This window comes from Schistocerca cancellata, unplaced genomic scaffold, assembly GCF_023864275.1.
Source record: "Schistocerca cancellata isolate TAMUIC-IGC-003103 unplaced genomic scaffold, iqSchCanc2.1 HiC_scaffold_1169, whole genome shotgun sequence".
Taxonomy (NCBI): domain Eukaryota; kingdom Metazoa; phylum Arthropoda; class Insecta; order Orthoptera; family Acrididae; genus Schistocerca; species Schistocerca cancellata.
The window spans coordinates 161,218-180,649 of NW_026047168.1; the positions used below are offsets into that span (position 1 = coordinate 161,218).

General features: G+C 45.1%; 1 protein-coding gene across 1 annotated transcript in view; it reads left to right on the forward strand.

Moving 5' to 3' along the window:
• The window catches only part of LOC126160953 (uncharacterized), a 229,435-nt gene that overhangs the window by 26,243 nt on the left and 183,760 nt on the right, over nucleotides 1-19,432 (forward strand). The window contains exon 2 of the mRNA XM_049916944.1: nucleotides 18,724-18,952. Coding sequence (XP_049772901.1) covers nucleotides 18,724-18,952 — 229 coding nt within the window. The remainder of the gene's footprint in view (nucleotides 1-18,723; nucleotides 18,953-19,432) is intronic.

Below are 19,432 nucleotides of genomic sequence, written 5' to 3' on the forward strand. Positions count from 1 at the left end.
GGTAGCAGTTACTTCTGTAAAATATCTGGGAGTATGCGTGCGGAACGATTTGAAGTGGAATGATCATATAAAATTAATTGTTGGTAAGGCGGGTACCAGGTTGAGATTCATTGGGAGAGTCCTTAGAAAATGTAGTCCATCAACAAAGGAGGTGGCTTACAAAACACTCGTTCGACCTATACTTGAGTATTGCTCATCAGTGTGGGATCCGTACCAGATCGGGTTGACGGAGGAGATAGAGAAGATCCAAAGAAGAGCGGCGCGTTTCGTCACAGGGTTATTTGGTAACCGTGATAGCGTTACGGAGATGTTTAACAAACTCAAGTGGCAGACTCTGCAAGAGAGGCGCTCTGCATCGCGGTGTAGCTTGCTCGCCAGGTTTCGAGAGGGGGCGTTTCTGGATGAGGTAACGAATATATTGCTTCCCCCTACTTATACCTCCCGAGGAGATCACGAATGTAAAATTAGAGAGATTAGAGCGCGCACAGAGGCTTTCAGACAGTCGTTCTTCCCGCGAACCATACGCGACTGGAACAGGAAAGGGAGATAATGACAGTGGCACGTAAAGTGCCCTCCGCCACACACCGTTGGGTGGCTTGCGGAGTATAAATGTAGATGTAGATGTAGAATGGGCAACGGAAAATCCACGATGGCTACGACAAGTGGAACATCAGCGACCTTGGTGGGTTAAGGTGTGGCGCGGTATTATGGGAGGAAGGATAATTGGCCCTTATTTTATCGATCGCAATCTAAGAGGTACAATGTATGCTGATTTCCTACGTAATGTTCTACCGATGTTACTACAAGATGTTTCACTGCATGACAGAATGGCGATGTACTTCCAACATGAGGGATGTCCGGCACATAGCTAGCGTGCGGTTGAAGAGGTATTGAATAGCATATTTCATGACAGGTGGATTGGTCGTCAAAGCACCATGCTGTGGCCCGCACGTTCACCAGATCTGACGTCCCCGGATTACTTTCTGTGAGGAAAGTTGAATGTACGTCCGCAGCACCGGCAAAGCAGGCATTTTTGCTAGGCGATAATCAGAGCTCAGCAGAGCGCGCCTGTTCGTCTTTTCTAACTTTGTTCTATCTTGGGTGTTCATTGTCTGAGTTCTCACCAATGTAGCAGCAATTAATGTTGGGTTAGCTGTGTGTCTCTCTTAAGATTTGAGTTGCTAGGAATTGGCTCCACATACCACTTCGTCATCAACGTCACAATCTAGTTTAGGGACAACTTCACCTTCACAGCGTTTATTTGAGTATCCAATTTGAGCCAATTTGATGTATTGTAAATGTTTCATGTGTTTTTGTTTATTATTTTGTGTTTAGTCTTAATAAATCATATTGTTATTTTGGACAGAACTTTCATTCTGTTAATCGGTAGAGCAACCCTATCATTTCTCACTATGTTAATGAAACCTTCCTTTATTTAACTTATTTATCAAATTAAATTATTGCAGGTGCCAAACTCTTTTCTACTCCACTTGCAGGGTTGATCACAGTCAGTTCGCGTATCTTTTTAATCCATGTGCAACAGCAAAAGTCGGAGTTAGAATAGGGGGCGCTTAGAGCATTATTTGCATATGTAGATTCTAGAAGAATTTAGTGAAATACACTGCTAGTCCCGGCACCTCGCAAGCTCTCACATTCAAATTTTTCTTGGGACTGAGAGCAGTATGAAACCTGAAGTGGAACGCTCTGAGATATTTAGCAAGTCGCGGAACGTATACCAGAAAGACTGATTACAGGCCATAGGAGGGTGAGTCTTCACTACAGCTGACAAAAATATTGTCTTTGTGGAGGTCGAAGTGCAGTGCGTCAGTGAAGTTATCTGGTCGCTTATAACAGGTTTAGGTTGAAACCAAGTTAATTGCTGGGTTTTTCCCAGTCACCTGAATCCTTTCTGACGGTTGTATAGTTATTCGAGGAAAGTCTACGGTCATTAGCGCGTAATACCTAGATCGTGGAATTATAGTTGGAGGTGACTTTAACCTACCAAGCATACAATTGAACAAATTTCCTGAAAACTGTCTGAAGCAGCTAGCTCGGCTGTCCACGGACAGTGGAAATATGTCAGACCTTCTAGCTACAAACAGGTCGGATCTTATCGACAGTGTCAGTATAGAAACGGGGATTAGAGATCGTAGCAACTACGGTTACGAAAGTTAATAAATCTGTCAAGAAGGCAAGAGAGTGTTTCAGCTACATAGAACAGATAAGCAGTTGTTAGCATCTCACTTAGACATGAATTGACGTCAGTTGGTTCTAATAACATGGACGTAAAGGGACTATGAGCAAACTTCAAGCAGATAGTAAGTCGTGATTTGAAGAGTTATGTACCTAATATGTGGATAAAGGATGCAAAAGACGCACCATGGCTTAATAACGAAATTCAGAAGATGCTGAGGAAACAGAGGCTATCGCACCCTCGGTTCAAAAGAGAACGCACAATTGACGCCAAGCAAGGATTAGTACAGATTCGTGCATCTGTGAAAAGATCTATGCTCGAAGCATACAACTAATATCACCGTCACACCTTAGAAAAAGATCTGGCAGAGAACCCGATAAAATTCTCGTCCTACGTAAAATCGTTAAGCTAGTCTAAGGCTTCCACTCAGTCCCTTGTTGACCAGTCTGGTGTGGCAGCTGAAGATAATAAAACGAAAGCCGAAATTTTAAATTTCGCGTTCAAGAAAGCGTTCATGCAGGAGAACTGTACAAACATATCCTCATTTGACCATCGGACAGACGCCCGTATAGACGAAATAGAAATAAGCATACCGGGCGTAGAGAAGCAACTTAAAGATTTGAAAACAAATCACCAGGTCCGCATGGAATCACAGTTCGGTTTTATAAAATGTACTCTACGGCGTTGGCCCCCTACCTAGCTTCCACTGGTGGCGTATCTGTCGCCTAACACAATGTCCCGAGCGACGGAAAAAAAGCGCAGGTAAATTCTGTACACAAGAGAGGGAAAAGAACGAATCCGCAAAATTACACACCAATATCCCCAACTTAGGTTACCTGCAGAATCAAAGAACATATTGTAAGTTTGAAGATAATAAATCACCTTGAGACTGATAATCTTATGTCCAAGAATCAGCATGGTTTTAGAAAGCATCGTTCGTGCGAAACTGAGCTTGCCCTTTTCGTACATGGTGTACTGTGGACGATAAATTAAAGGCAACAGGCAGATCCCACATCTCTGGATTTCTGGAAAGCATGTGACACGGTGCCCCCTTGCAGTCTATTAACGAAGGTACGAGCATGTGGAATACGTTCACAGATACATATGTGGCTCGAAGACTTCTTAGATAATAGAACCCAGCATGTGTTCATCAGAGACAAGGGCATCGTCAGAAGTGCCACAGCGGTGTGTGATAGGACTGCTGTTGTTCTCTTAATATACAGGGTGGTCCATTGATAGTGACTGGGCCAAATATCTCAAGAAATAAGCATCAAACGAAAAACTACAAAGAACGAAACTCGTCTAGCTTGAAGGGGGAAACCAGATGGCGCTATGGTTGGCCCGCTAGATGGCGCTGCTATAGGCCAAACGGATATCAACTGCGTTTTTTTAAATAGGAACCTCCATTTTTATTACATATTCGTGTAGTATGTCAAGAAATATGAATGTTTTGGTTGGACCACTTTTTTCGCTTTGTGATAGATGACACTGTAATAGTCACAAACATGTGGCTCACAATTTTAGACGAACAGCTGGTAACAGGTAGGTTTTTTAAATAGTCACAAACCTATAAGTACGTGGTATCACGTAACATTCCGCCAGGGCGGACGGTATTTACTTCGTGATACATTACCCGTGTTAAAATGGACTGTTTACCAGTTGCGGAGAAGGTCGATATCGTATTGATGTATGGCTATTGTGATCAAAATGCCCAACGGGTGTGTGCTATGTATGCTACTCGGTATCCTGGACGACATCATCCAAGTGTCCGGACCGTTCGCCGGATAGTTACGTTATTTAAGGAAACAGGAAGTGTTCAGCCACATGTGTAACGTCAACCACGACCTGCAACAAATGATGATGCCCAAGTAGGTGTTTTAGCTGCTGTCGCGGCTAATCCGCGCATCAGTAGCAGACAAATTGCGCAAGAATCGGTAATCTCAGAAACGTCGGTGCTGAGAATGCTACATCAACATCGATATGGCGACGACTTTGAACGTCGTGTTCAGTTCTGTCACTGGGCACAAGAGAAATTACGGGACGATGACAGATTTTCTGCACGCGTTCTATTTAGCGACGAAGCGTCATTCACCAACAGCGGTAACTTAAACCGACATAATATGCACTAATGGGCAACGGAAAATCCACGATGGCTACGACAAGTGGAACATCAGCGACCTTGGTGGGTTAAGGTGTGGCGCGGTATTATGGGAGGAAGGATAATTGGCCCTTATTTTATCGATCGCAATCTAAGAGGTACAATGTATGCTGATTTCCTACGTAATGTTCTACCGATGTTACTACAAGATGTTTCACTGCATGACAGAATGGCGATGTACTTCCAACATGAGGGATGTCCGGCACATAGCTAGCGTGCGGTTGAAGAGGTATTGAATAGCATATTTCATGACAGGTGGATTGGTCGTCAAAGCACCATGCTGTGGCCCGCACGTTCACCAGATCTGACGTCCCCGGATTACTTTCTGTGAGGAAAGTTGAATGTACGTCCGCAGCACCGGCAAAGCAGGCATTTTTGCTAGGCGATAATCAGAGCTCAGCAGAGCGCGCCTGTTCGTCTTTTCTAACTTTGTTCTATCTTGGGTGTTCATTGTCTGAGTTCTCACCAATGTAGCAGCAATTAATGTTGGGTTAGCTGTGTGTCTCTCTTAAGATTTGAGTTGCTAGGAATTGGCTCCACATACCACTTCGTCATCAACGTCACAATCTAGTTTAGGGACAACTTCACCTTCACAGCGTTTATTTGAGTATCCAATTTGAGCCAATTTGATGTATTGTAAATGTTTCATGTGTTTTTGTTTATTATTTTGTGTTTAGTCTTAATAAATCATATTGTTATTTTGGACAGAACTTTCATTCTGTTAATCGGTAGAGCAACCCTATCATTTCTCACTATGTTAATGAAACCTTCCTTTATTTAACTTATTTATCAAATTAAATTATTGCAGGTGCCAAACTCTTTTCTACTCCACTTGCAGGGTTGATCACAGTCAGTTCGCGTATCTTTTTAATCCATGTGCAACAGCAAAAGTCGGAGTTAGAATAGGGGGCGCTTAGAGCATTATTTGCATATGTAGATTCTAGAAGAATTTAGTGAAATACACTGCTAGTCCCGGCACCTCGCAAGCTCTCACATTCAAATTTTTCTTGGGACTGAGAGCAGTATGAAACCTGAAGTGGAACGCTCTGAGATATTTAGCAAGTCGCGGAACGTATACCAGAAAGACTGATTACAGGCCATAGGAGGGTGAGTCTTCACTACAGCTGACAAAAATATTGTCTTTGTGGAGGTCGAAGTGCAGTGCGTCAGTGAAGTTATCTGGTCGCTTATAACAGGTTTAGGTTGAAACCAAGTTAATTGCTGGGTTTTTCCCAGTCACCTGAATCCTTTCTGACGGTTGTATAGTTATTCGAGGAAAGTCTACGGTCATTAGCGCGTAATACCTAGATCGTGGAATTATAGTTGGAGGTGACTTTAACCTACCAAGCATACAATTGAACAAATTTCCTGAAAACTGTCTGAAGCAGCTAGCTCGGCTGTCCACGGACAGTGGAAATATGTCAGACCTTCTAGCTACAAACAGGTCGGATCTTATCGACAGTGTCAGTATAGAAACGGGGATTAGAGATCGTAGCAACTACGGTTACGAAAGTTAATAAATCTGTCAAGAAGGCAAGAGAGTGTTTCAGCTACATAGAACAGATAAGCAGTTGTTAGCATCTCACTTAGACGTGAATTGACGTCAGTTGGTTCTAATAACATGGACGTAAAGGGACTATGAGCAAACTTCAAGCAGATAGTAAGTCGTGATTTGAAGAGTTATGTACCTAATATGTGGATAAAGGATGCAAAAGACGCACCATGGCTTAATAACGAAATTCAGAAGATGCTGAGGAAACAGAGGCTATCGCACCCTCGGTTCAAAAGAGAACGCACAATTGACGCCAAGCAAGGATTAGTACAGATTCGTGCATCTGTGAAAAGATCTATGCTCGAAGCATACAACTAATATCACCGTCACACCTTAGAAAAAGATCTGGCAGAGAACCCGATAAAATTCTCGTCCTACGTAAAATCGTTAAGCTAGTCTAAGGCTTCCACTCAGTCCCTTGTTGACCAGTCTGGTGTGGCAGCTGAAGATAATAAAACGAAAGCCGAAATTTTAAATTTCGCGTTCAAGAAAGCGTTCATGCAGGAGAACTGTACAAACATATCCTCATTTGACCATCGGACAGACGCCCGTATAGACGAAATAGAAATAAGCATACCGGGCGTAGAGAAGCAACTTAAAGATTTGAAAACAAATCACCAGGTCCGCATGGAATCACAGTTCGGTTTTATAAAATGTACTCTACGGCGTTGGCCCCCTACCTAGCTTCCACTGGTGGCGTATCTGTCGCCTAACACAATGTCCCGAGCGACGGAAAAAAAGCGCAGGTAAATTCTGTACACAAGAGAGGGAAAAGAACGAATCCGCAAAATTACACACCAATATCCCCAACTTAGGTTACCTGCAGAATCAAAGAACATATTGTAAGTTTGAAGATAATAAATCACCTTGAGACTGATAATCTTATGTCCAAGAATCAGCATGGTTTTAGAAAGCATCGTTCGTGCGAAACTGAGCTTGCCCTTTTCGTACATGGTGTACTGTGGACGATAAATTAAAGGCAACAGGCAGATCCCACATCTCTGGATTTCTGGAAAGCATGTGACACGGTGCCCCCTTGCAGTCTATTAACGAAGGTACGAGCATGTGGAATACGTTCACAGATACATATGTGGCTCGAAGACTTCTTAGATAATAGAACCCAGCATGTGTTCATCAGAGACAAGGGCATCGTCAGAAGTGCCACAGCGGTGTGTGATAGGACTGCTGTTGTTCTCTTAATATACAGGGTGGTCCATTGATAGTGACTGGGCCAAATATCTCAAGAAATAAGCATCAAACGAAAAACTACAAAGAACGAAACTCGTCTAGCTTGAAGGGGGAAACCAGATGGCGCTATGGTTGGCCCGCTAGATGGCGCTGCTATAGGCCAAACGGATATCAACTGCGTTTTTTTAAATAGGAACCTCCATTTTTATTACATATTCGTGTAGTATGTCAAGAAATATGAATGTTTTGGTTGGACCACTTTTTTCGCTTTGTGATAGATGACACTGTAATAGTCACAAACATGTGGCTCACAATTTTAGACGAACAGCTGGTAACAGGTAGGTTTTTTAAATAGTCACAAACCTATAAGTACGTGGTATCACGTAACATTCCGCCAGGGCGGACGGTATTTACTTCGTGATACATTACCCGTGTTAAAATGGACTGTTTACCAGTTGCGGAGAAGGTCGATATCGTATTGATGTATGGCTATTGTGATCAAAATGCCCAACGGGTGTGTGCTATGTATGCTACTCGGTATCCTGGACGACATCATCCAAGTGTCCGGACCGTTCGCCGGATAGTTACGTTATTTAAGGAAACAGGAAGTGTTCAGCCACATGTGTAACGTCAACCACGACCTGCAACAAATGATGATGCCCAAGTAGGTGTTTTAGCTGCTGTCGCGGCTAATCCGCGCATCAGTAGCAGACAAATTGCGCAAGAATCGGTAATCTCAGAAACGTCGGTGCTGAGAATGCTACATCAACATCGATATGGCGACGACTTTGAACGTCGTGTTCAGTTCTGTCACTGGGCACAAGAGAAATTACGGGACGATGACAGATTTTCTGCACGCGTTCTATTTAGCGACGAAGCGTCATTCACCAACAGCGGTAACTTAAACCGACATAATATGCACTAATGGGCAACGGAAAATCCACGATGGCTACGACAAGTGGAACATCAGCGACCTTGGTGGGTTAAGGTGTGGCGCGGTATTATGGGAGGAAGGATAATTGGCCCTTATTTTATCGATCGCAATCTAAGAGGTACAATGTATGCTGATTTCCTACGTAATGTTCTACCGATGTTACTACAAGATGTTTCACTGCATGACAGAATGGCGATGTACTTCCAACATGAGGGATGTCCGGCACATAGCTAGCGTGCGGTTGAAGAGGTATTGAATAGCATATTTCATGACAGGTGGATTGGTCGTCAAAGCACCATGCTGTGGCCCGCACGTTCACCAGATCTGACGTCCCCGGATTACTTTCTGTGAGGAAAGTTGAATGTACGTCCGCAGCACCGGCAAAGCAGGCATTTTTGCTAGGCGATAATCAGAGCTCAGCAGAGCGCGCCTGTTCGTCTTTTCTAACTTTGTTCTATCTTGGGTGTTCATTGTCTGAGTTCTCACCAATGTAGCAGCAATTAATGTTGGGTTAGCTGTGTGTCTCTCTTAAGATTTGAGTTGCTAGGAATTGGCTCCACATACCACTTCGTCATCAACGTCACAATCTAGTTTAGGGACAACTTCACCTTCACAGCGTTTATTTGAGTATCCAATTTGAGCCAATTTGATGTATTGTAAATGTTTCATGTGTTTTTGTTTATTATTTTGTGTTTAGTCTTAATAAATCATATTGTTATTTTGGACAGAACTTTCATTCTGTTAATCGGTAGAGCAACCCTATCATTTCTCACTACGTTAATGAAACCTTCCTTTATTTAACTTATTTATCAAATTAAATTACTGCAGGTGCCAAACTCTTTTCTACTCCACTTGCAGGGTTTGTTACAGTCAGTTCGCGTATCTTTTTAATCCATGTGCAACAGCAAAAGTCGGAGTTAGAATAGGGGGCGCTTAGAGCATCATTTACATATGTAGATTCTAGAAGAATTTAGTGTTAAATACACTGCTAGCCCCCGCACCTCGCAGATTAAGCAAATACTATAACGAAAGTAAGCTTTTGTGAAGTGTAGTTTATCTGTTTAAAATAACGTCTTTGACGTAAGTGGAATAAATGTATTAAAACATATTTTGTAAATAATTATGTAATATTTCAAGTACAACTTAATTAATTATGTCAGTTTTGTATGTATATGCTGTCATGCAATTGTAGATGGTTCACACTTAGGGTTTTTGTAAACAGGAGTGTAAATTGAAAATGTGTAGGTATCACAGGTAGAACGGAACTCCGTTCCATGGTGGAATGGAAAAGGTGGTTGGGTGCGTGGGTGAAAATTGGCGCGCAAGTGGCTCAGTCAGTCGGTAGCTGCCCTGCAAGTGGGGAACACACATTGTGTTGGTCAAGCACCTGCAAGACTGGGTTTTGGCCTCGGACGTGTTCTACATGATAGGCGCAGTACGGCAATAAATTAATAACTCAGAAATTTGCAATTTTATCTTCGCCACCAAGAGGAAGACAGAGCTATGTACATCAAGAGCTGTCCTGCGCAATTTTACTACAAAGCACCGCCTCACACCACCTTCGGCATCAATAACAGGCAAAGTACTTTATTTAGAAGTGTATCACAGTTTGAACCACCCACCTTCAATCAGTGGAATATAAGTGTTAAATGTACCTTTGTGTTTAACTGTAATTTTCCTATTTCATCTACCTCAGTAGGGTCCTTACCTCAACGAATTTATTCTGAGTGGCCGTTTCACTAAGCGAAACAGTTTATTGTTATGACAGGCTTTGTCTCACTAAAGGTTTCCGAAAGTAATTATTCTTACTGCTTTTCCCACAAACTGTATGATTCGGAGAAAAATAGTTCGATACTTTACCATTAGGTTGAACACAGTTAGAATCTCTCTCTGAGAGTCGATGGTTTGGAGTGTTAGTGCTGCGTAATTTTGTGGTGGTGTTCCTGCCGCTACTTACTACACTGTTCTGACATTCCGAATCGCGGAACTTCCGTCTTTACAGTGGTAGAATTTAAACGTTCTGGTACCATATTGACGACAACGCGAAAGAATCGTTGCACATGACGACCGTGAAAGGACTTTTGAAGCGGGGAAAATCTAGAACAAAGGTCCAGAGACACGAATTTGTAGCAGTTTGGGAGGTGTGAGTCAATTACGAGACCATTTAAAAGTAAACTGTAAGCTATATTTAATAAATCCATGGATAAATAAGTAGGCACGAGTACCCCAGTAACAACAACAGGGAATGTAATGGAGCCTGGCCGAAGTGGACAGTCAGACAGACAAACATGCAAAGCAACAACAAAACATAGCAGGGGACAAAGAAAGGGATGACATGTGGAGTCCATCAGCCATTAAGAAAGAAAGAGTAGACGAGGAAACTGTAGAAGAATTTGGCTATGTAACTGCGAAAGCCGAAATTGAAAGTAGTAATGTATTTGACATTCACGACTTACTGAGAACATTAATTCAACAAAATAGTAACCTAGAAAAGCAAATGAAAGCACAAATTAAAGAACAGGGTAACCAAATCGGTACACAAATTAGAGCACAAAATCAACAAATTAAGGAACAGAGTAACCAAATTAGTAAACAGGGAGAACACATCAATAAGGGAATTGATGACATGGGCGAAGTATTAAATACAGTTATAGGCGAAGTTAAAGAAGTGAAAACCAGAATGCAAGGGGTCGAGGATAGAGTAAGAACTGTAGAAAGTCAGGTCAAAGGAATCAATGAAAGATTCGACTCCAAAATTGAACAGATTCAAGAGAATGTCAAACCCCTCATTAATGAGATTATAACCGAGCGGTCTGAAGAAATTAAGTCTGAAGTACACTCCTGGAAATTGAAATAAGAACACCGTGAATTCATTGTCCCAGGAAGGGGAAACTTTATTGACACATTCCTGGGGTCAGATACATCACATGATCACACTGACAGAACCACAGGCACATAGACACAGGCAACAGAGCATGCACAATGTCGGCACTAGTACAGTGTATATCCACCTTTCGCAGCAATGCAGGCTGCTATTCTCCCATGGAGACGATCGTAGAGATGCTGGATGTAGTCCTGTGGAACGGCTTGCCATGCCATTTCCACCTGGCGCCTCAGTTGGACCAGCGTTCGTGCTGGACGTGCAGACCGCGTGAGACGACGCTTCATCCAGTCCCAAACATGCTCAATGGGGGACAGATCCGGAGATCTTGCTGGCCAGGGTAGTTGACTTACACCTTCTAGAGCACGTTGGGTGGCACGGGATACATGCGGATGTGCATTGTCCTGTTGGAACAGCAAGTTCCCTTGCCGGTCTAGGAATGGTAGAACGATGGGTTCGATGACGGTTTGGATGTACCGTGCACTATTCAGTGTCCCCTCGACGATCACCAGTGGTGTACGGCCAGTGTAGGAGATCGCTCCCCACACCATGATGCCGGGTGTTGGCCCTGTGTGCCTCGGTCGTATGCAGTCCTGATTGTGGCGCTCACCTGCACGGCGCCAAACACGCCTACGACCATCATTGGCACCAAGGCAGAAGCGACTCTCATCGCTGAAGACGACACGTCTCCATTCGTCCCTCCATTCACGCCTGTCGCGACACCACTGGAGGCGGGCTGCACCATGTTGGGGCGTAAGCGGAAGACGGCCTAACGGTGTGTGGGACCGTAGCCGAGCTTCATGGAGACGGTTGCGAATGGTCCTCGCCGATACCCCAGGAGCAACAGTGTCCCTAATTTGCTGGGAAGTGGCGGTGCGGTCCCCTACGGCACTGCGTAGGATCCTACGGTCTTGGCGTGCATCCGTGCGTCGCTGCGGTCCGGTCCCAGGTCGACGGGCACGTGCACCTTCCGCCGACCACTGGCGACAACATCGATGTACTGTGCAGACCTCTCGCCCCACGTGTTGAGCAATTCGGCGGTACGTCCACCCGGCCTCCCGCATGCCCACTATACGCCCTCGCTCAAAGTCCGTCAACTGCACATACGGTTCACGTCCACGCTGTCGCGGCATGCTACCAGTGTTAAAGACTGCGATGGAGCTCCGTATGCCACGGCAAACTGGCTGACACTGACGGCGGCGGTGCACAAATGCTGCGCAGCTAGCGCCATTCGACGGCCAACACCGCGGTTCCTGGTGTGTCCGCTGTGCCGTGCGTGTGATCATTGCTTGTACAGCCCTCTCGCAGTGTCCGGAGCAAGTATGGTGGGTCTGACACACCGGTGTCAATGTGTTCTTTTTTCCATTTCCAGGAGTGTATATATCGAATGCCAAACAGAAGTCTCAAATTTGAGAGAAACTGTTTGAAAGTCTGAAAAGCTGTTAGCAGAGAAGGTAGGTAATTGTAAACAGAAATGTAATAGCAACACATCCAATATTCTCGGTCATGTTAATGAGCTGGAAAAGAACATACAGGTGACACCTAGTAATGTGATAACTAAAGTAGAGTATCATAAGTTACTGGAAGGGGAGGAAAAATTCGATCCTTCCGAGAAACATAATGGGTGGAATCCGTTAGACTTTCTGAAAAATTGTGAAAGCTTTCCCCGGAAGTCTGAGTGACCAAGAGAAAATAAATTTGGTAATTAGTGCTATGACCGCAGACGCCAAAAGATGGAGTCTCAATCTAGAAACTGAAAGTATGTCTTTTGATGAATTCAAACGGCAATTCACCAACGAATACTGGTCCACACAGAAGCAGGATACCTCGAACATAAATTGCATGTTCACTAGATCGAGACGATACTCGTTGATATATTCCCTGGTTGGAGATCGGTTTGATTCTCCAATATTCTTGAGAGTGTCGTATGTATTTGATGACCTGTAGACAACTTTGCGATGTTTAGTTGTCGGTACAAAATGGTGATCAGTGTAAAATAGCTAACACCACTGAGTGTAGCGTCTGCAGAGAGAAAGACCAGGTTGGGGGCCTACAGATTGAGGGAACTGTCGGTGCAGTTTAGCAGTCTTTGCAAAATAACGACATAAAAGCCCCAGAAAGAAAAGGTGGATGGTGCTTTGATACCGACGGCGTTAGTAATTTGACTGGTAAATTCGATAAGAGCCAATGAGAAAGCTTGGTTAATTGTGGTGGGATATAGGAGCGGTGAGAACATTTGAGTATGTTGAGCGCAGGAAGGCTATCACGTTGTGTCTGGGAGGAAGACTGGGTCCGGCGATGTTGGTAAACAGGTTCTGTTAGGGAAGGAATTTTGGCACATTGAAGCTCAGACAGCAAGAAAGCGAGCGTTAACTATTTCTGGGGCACTATAAAATTACGGAGAGCTGGACTTGGCCGATTTTTTTTTTTCACAAAGCCATGTGACGTAAGAAAAACATTGAGAATGTTTTAGATGGCGATGTGTCAGTCACGCTGTGGAGGGTACGTGCGGTTGAACACGTGTGTCAACACGCTCTGTGCTATTCTGCCTTCGTCGGTAAAGACAAGTGGCACCTGGCGACGCCTCGAATATGAGACTGCCGTGAACGCGCTTTGAAATGGTACGACAGTATAATCGTGACGGAATAGAGGCGTGCAACTTTCACCGGGGTTCGATGACGTGTGACGGAGTGCGCGGGACCCGAGCTGCGGCTGCCTCACTTCGCGGGGGCTGTGTCGTGCTCGGCCCTAAACGGAGGTCCGTGAGTGCTTTGACAGTCAACAACCGTGTCGACCGTACGTGCGATCACATCATCATCGGTGTCCAGCCGATAGGAATTTCTCAGGTGTCACGTATGAATGGGGGTGCCGCCACCTCATCCTTGGGAAGCCGAGCAGGGGACTGTGTGCGCTTTGACACCTGACTGACGCGCCACTGCTCGCTTCCTCCTGTGTGCTCTACAGGACAGGGGGCGGTGGACTGTGCGTGCGTGCGTCGATTGCATTACTCCGCGAGCGGCTCTGTAGGTCGTGCTATGAGCTATTTGGACAGTTTACAAGTACTGAGCGTGTCTACACATCAGCGTGAAGAATTATTTAGGAGCAGTTTGCTATTGTGTACTGAAATTACAAGTTGGTTACGTGTCTGTTGGCTGTGCAACGTGGCCCCAGGCACATCAGGGTTGATCTTTTGTGTCAGTGTGATAGATATAGTCTATCGTTAAATAAGTCTTCGTTTATGTCAGGAAACGGACAACAGTGTCCTCTGCTGGTGGTATTGAGTACTACACCTCGTGGGGAACACAGTGTTTGCCGCAATTATGGATAACTGTACTTGCGTCAATAGCTGTGTCACGGTGGCGTCCTTTGGCGGCGACGAAATGTACTAATTCAGTTGGGTTCTGGAGCTCGTGGTGAATCACTAGGTGGTAGATTACGGTACTTCCATCATCACCTGACGTCACTGCAGCATCCTCTAGTGGCATCGATATGAACTAAGTCAGTTGGGCTGTGGACTCAGTGGCGAATACATTGGGTGGTGGTGCTGCCTCTAATTGTTTAAATAAAGGCTGGTGTATGATTTCGACAGTTGACGATTAGTAAGCAGAGTCTTTTAGAAGGATTATTATTTTGACAATTTAGGAGTTGTTTAGCTATCTGTACGTAAATGTATTGCATTATTTACGAGTGATTCACATGTCTGTAGGCTGTCCAATGCGTTATTTCTGACGGTTCACAATTAGCAAGAGTGTGTGTAGAGCCTTATACGTGAGTTATGTAGGAGTAGTTTGCAGGTCTGTATGCCGTGGAGCATGTCAGAGCTTGTGTTCTGTGATACATATACTCTATCCCTAAATAAAATGCTCCCAAATAAATAAAGTACATTCCTTCCTCTCTCCATCAGTCTAGTGCGGGCTGAGTCCTTTTACCAGCAACCCCTAGGAAGAGGTTGCGTCCTTTAGGCTTAGGGTAGTGGTGGTGGGCTTCGTTTGCAACAATTTTCTTAGGTTGGTAGCGAAAGGGCAAGTGACCTTTCTTTAGTGCTAGAATTCAAACTCGGCGCCGGTTCCTAGGAAGAGGTGGCGGTCTGGTCCTGGAAAAGTAGTTGAAACTAGGTAGTTGAAAGTATAGTGAACGCCTTTTCTTACCTGCACGAAAAGTAGTTGAAAATAGGTAGTTGAAAGCTAGCGAAGCCCTTTTCCTAAGTACATGAGAGAGAAGTTAAAAATGGTTCAAATGGCTCTACTTAAACCTAACTAACCTAAGGACAGCATACACATCCATGCCCGAGGCAGGATTCGAACCTGCGACCGTAGCAGTCGCGCGGTTCCAGACTGTAGCACCTAGAACCGCTCGGCCACTCCGGCCGGCTGAGAGAGAAGGCATTGCAGTACCTCTCTCTCTCTCTCTCTCTCTCTCTCTCTCTTTCAGTGCTTGACTGCAGGTGGGGTGAACTACGATCTAGGATTACGTAATGGGAGCATGCTCTAGCTGTGTCCTGGACCATGCGGATTGAATAACGGTACTCGAGTCATAGTTAGAATATTTACAGGAGACTATGTACAGAGCGTGTATTGAGGTGGCGGCCGAGGGTGTGTGACGCAAGCGGTCAGACGCCGGTGGCGCGGCGCGAGAGAGAGCGGACGATCTTGTGTCATCAACCGACGTCACGGTAGCGCCCTCTGGTGGCCACGATATGAACTAAGCCAGTTGGGCTCTGGAGCTGGTGGTAGATACACTGGGTGCAGCCATTTTGAATGACGGTACTTGCATCACGATCTGACGTCACGGTGGCGCCCTCTGCTGCCGTAGATTTGAACTAAGCCAGTTGGACTCCAGTCTCAGTGGAGAACACATGTGCTTGAAATTGTTTAAGTAATAAAGACAAGTCCTTTTTTCCCGCCAGTTTCTTAGGTGTGACGCATTATGATGTATGAATTAGAACTTCGCGTCATTATTTTTGGGGGGGGGGGGGGTGGAGGTTAGGTTAGTGGAGGCAGGAAAAGTGTCCTATCTTCCCGCCAAAATCCGTCATCTTGATTGACGTCACGGCTGCCGAGACCTACTTTGAGGTGACATCATCTTTGGGGGAGGGGGGCTGTCTATGACGTCACAGCTGTCATCTTGGATGACATCATGCCCTGTTGCCAAGTCTACATGACGTCATCTTTGATGATGTCGTCGTCAACATCTTGGATACATCTGGCAACAATGGAATGTGGGGCGACACATACGTTGCTCTACTACTAGTCTGATGAAAGAAAGAGACTTCATTCTGAAAGGATGAAATAAATTTGGACACAAAGCCAACCATCAAAAGCGACATTGGTTGAGTGTACCTAGCATGGTCCTGTTGGGCCCATATGTGAATAATTAAAAATAAACATTTTTATAGAAAATAACAGGGAAAGTAATTATTCGAATCCAGTAAACGTCTAGTTGCTAAACCAATAACTGGGACGGACTCTACCGAGAGTACACGACCGAGGCAGGAAGTAATGCTAAATCACACAGCAGCCCACAGAGCGCACCGAGTGACACTGTCGGCCCTTACACACATTTTACCCGAGATTTCTGTGTTGGTTACGAGCATAAAGATTTTCAATTTATAAGTTAAGTGTGTTTATTTGTGTCAGATGTTCAAAAATGGTTCAAATAGCTCTGAGCGTTATGGGACTTAACTTCTGAGGTCATCAGTCCCCTAGAACTTAGAACTACTTAAGCCTAACTAACCTAAGGACATCACACACACCCATTCCCGAGGCAGGATTCGAACCTGCGACCGTAGCGGTCGCGCGGTTCCAGGCTGTAGCTGTGTCAGATGTGTATTATTGTAAAGTTTTCAGTGCATAATTACAATTTGATGGCACTCCGATTTTTTGGTTAATATTGATGGCTACCAGTAGTTCTATAAGAGAGCCCTCTTTATCAGTTTGCTGCATGATATTGCTTCCGACTCCAAGGGACGTCATCCTAAACTATTTAAATATCTGCTTACGGTACTAACTTACGGCCGTACTAACTACATCTTAGCTCCCTCGGTGCAACGGATTTGTCCAGTGCATCAGTACAGCTCCAAATTCACTTCTGACGGGCTAAGAGCTTGTCTCTTTTTTCAGAGATATCACATCTCCTTCCTTTTTGCTTAATGCTACAGTCTTGGACTTGTCCCATTTTCGATGCCTCTGGTCAAGATGACTTGAGTCACACTTGCCAGTTAGTGTTTTATTCTTTGTAAGGGAGTCATCGGAGAAAACTGCTTTTGTAAGCCAGAAATCTCTGGTCGTAAACCCTCCGGCAGACGAAAGTAGACACTTCGTTCTTAGTAGGGTTCGACTCACTGCTCTCTGTGCTTTGACTGCTGCTTCATTTCCGGCTTGTACTGATGTGTCAGCCACAGTACCGTACCGGTGGACAAACTCAGTGGGATTATTTTTGAACAATTGGAAAACGTTTAGTAGTTAGCTGTCACAGTAACTTATTTTCAGCTCCAAAAGTGTTGCATGTTCTCAGACAAGTGCAGATCAACAAACTGTATTAAGAGGACCATCACACACGCATGCAAAACAGTGCACGGCAGCACGTTTTTTACCTAGCACACGATGTACCAGGCGTAACCATGGCGATAATTACAGGCGAAATACATCAGCACGTGATTAAAACAAGAAAATAATGATATGTCCCTTATATTAATAAGAATTCTTTCTTTACAGGATGTAGTTATTGTAAGTCAAAGACAAAAATTCTCAGCCAGACTATGATGGGAGAGTCTAAATACGTGTCGCTCAAGGAGATGAGAATGGAGAACGTCTGGAGGCAGGTGTGAAGTCGCCGTCTGTGGCTCCGGCTGGACTGGACCTCTGACGTCCGCAGCAACCCCCCACTGGCTGTCTGTGCTGAGGAGAAGTCTCGGGTCACCTCTGTGAGCTCCACGTAAAACTGCCCATGTCGTGCCTGATGTCTGCCACGAAGCATCGCACTAACGTCTCCCTCCTGTAGTGCTCTGCAAAGTCTTAGGTGGGTGTGTCCATATATCTAGTTGTCCAGCTCACATTCTCCAGCTCGCCAACAAATCGTTTAACAATAAGTGCATCTTTTTTACTGAAAATACACTCTCTGAGGCTAGACGAGTACATTCCAGGCTGCTCTGGAAGAATTTAGTTTGAGCTAGGCTGAAGTTCAGAACTTATGGAACCCGTGTTACGGCTTTACGTGGTTTTGCTCGTGGACTGCTCGTCCGACCATCCGTGCTCTCCGAGTCAGTGACTGCAGTGACTTTACAGATTATCTGTCCGAGAGTGTCTTATATTTGCTGCGTACCGAGTCGAGAAGTCGAAGTACCTTGAACAGATGGGAATTTTAGAGAACGTTATCGCCATGGCAACAATGGAAACCGTCTGTACTGAGGGCAGCTGGGGTGACGTGTGGTCTTGTGTTATCGTGTTAAAGGATAACGTCCCTGAGATCTCGAAGGTAGGGTACCACCGACAGTGCAGCAGCTGCTGTCAAATGACCGGCTCCGTACTGTGCACCAAAGGGCACCCCACACAATGGCGGCGTGACAGTGACGAGTGACACCTGGGAAGCTTTTTTCCTCGGAGCCTCCACGCTGGCAGTTATCCACTCCGATGCTGTACTCACGACGGGGACTCGTCTGTAAGGATACGACACGGTGCCTCTCCCCTGTCCGGCCTCATTGCCATTTTCACGTTGTCGACATTTCATTGGTTAGTAGTGTCGATGCAGACAGAAACAACAACAGCTTGTCTGAGCAGTCAGTGTGCAGACCTGTAGGTGACGGGGAAACATTCCGCAGGAGCTTACAAGCTGGAGGCGACGTGCGAGAACGTGGAGCGGCTGTCGGCGGCGGCTCCGGCCGTGGCGCGCCTGCTGCAGCTGCAGAGCCCCGCGGAGGAGAGGGAGAGGGGCTGCGCCGGCGCTCTGGAGCAGGTCCGCGAGTTCTCTGAGGGGGCGGCAGACGAGTTCTCCGTCCAGCAGTGGTGCCTCATCGCAGACCACCTGGCCGGCTCCTGCTCTGTGCTGGGGTGCGTACGCCACTTGAGGCCACTTCCATTAATTGTACACTTGATCCCCTTTTCCTCTTCTTCAGTTTGCTCTGTACACTATTTACTTTCGCTGTCTTCCGAGATTAACATTGTAAGTGGCGTAGGTAAAGGAAATCGCCATGTGTAAGTGACGTTGACTTAAGTGGTGTTTATGATATGAGGGGAGCCCTGAGCTATATCCAGATGGCTAAAAGAGCCACACGCAAATGGAAATGCTATCTGACATTAAAATCAAAGTAAAAGATCGGGTCGCCACTAACTCTAGCCACACGACAAGTAAGATGTTCGACAGAGTTGGAAAATTATTTAATTTAGTGATAAGAAAAAAATTTATAAAAGAACATTCATTGTAATGTCACTCGTAAAAATGGGATGTAATTATTAATATGATCCAGGGATTGTTCACATGAAACAAATATTAAAATACAGTAAAAAGTGTATGAACACTTGGTGTGACGT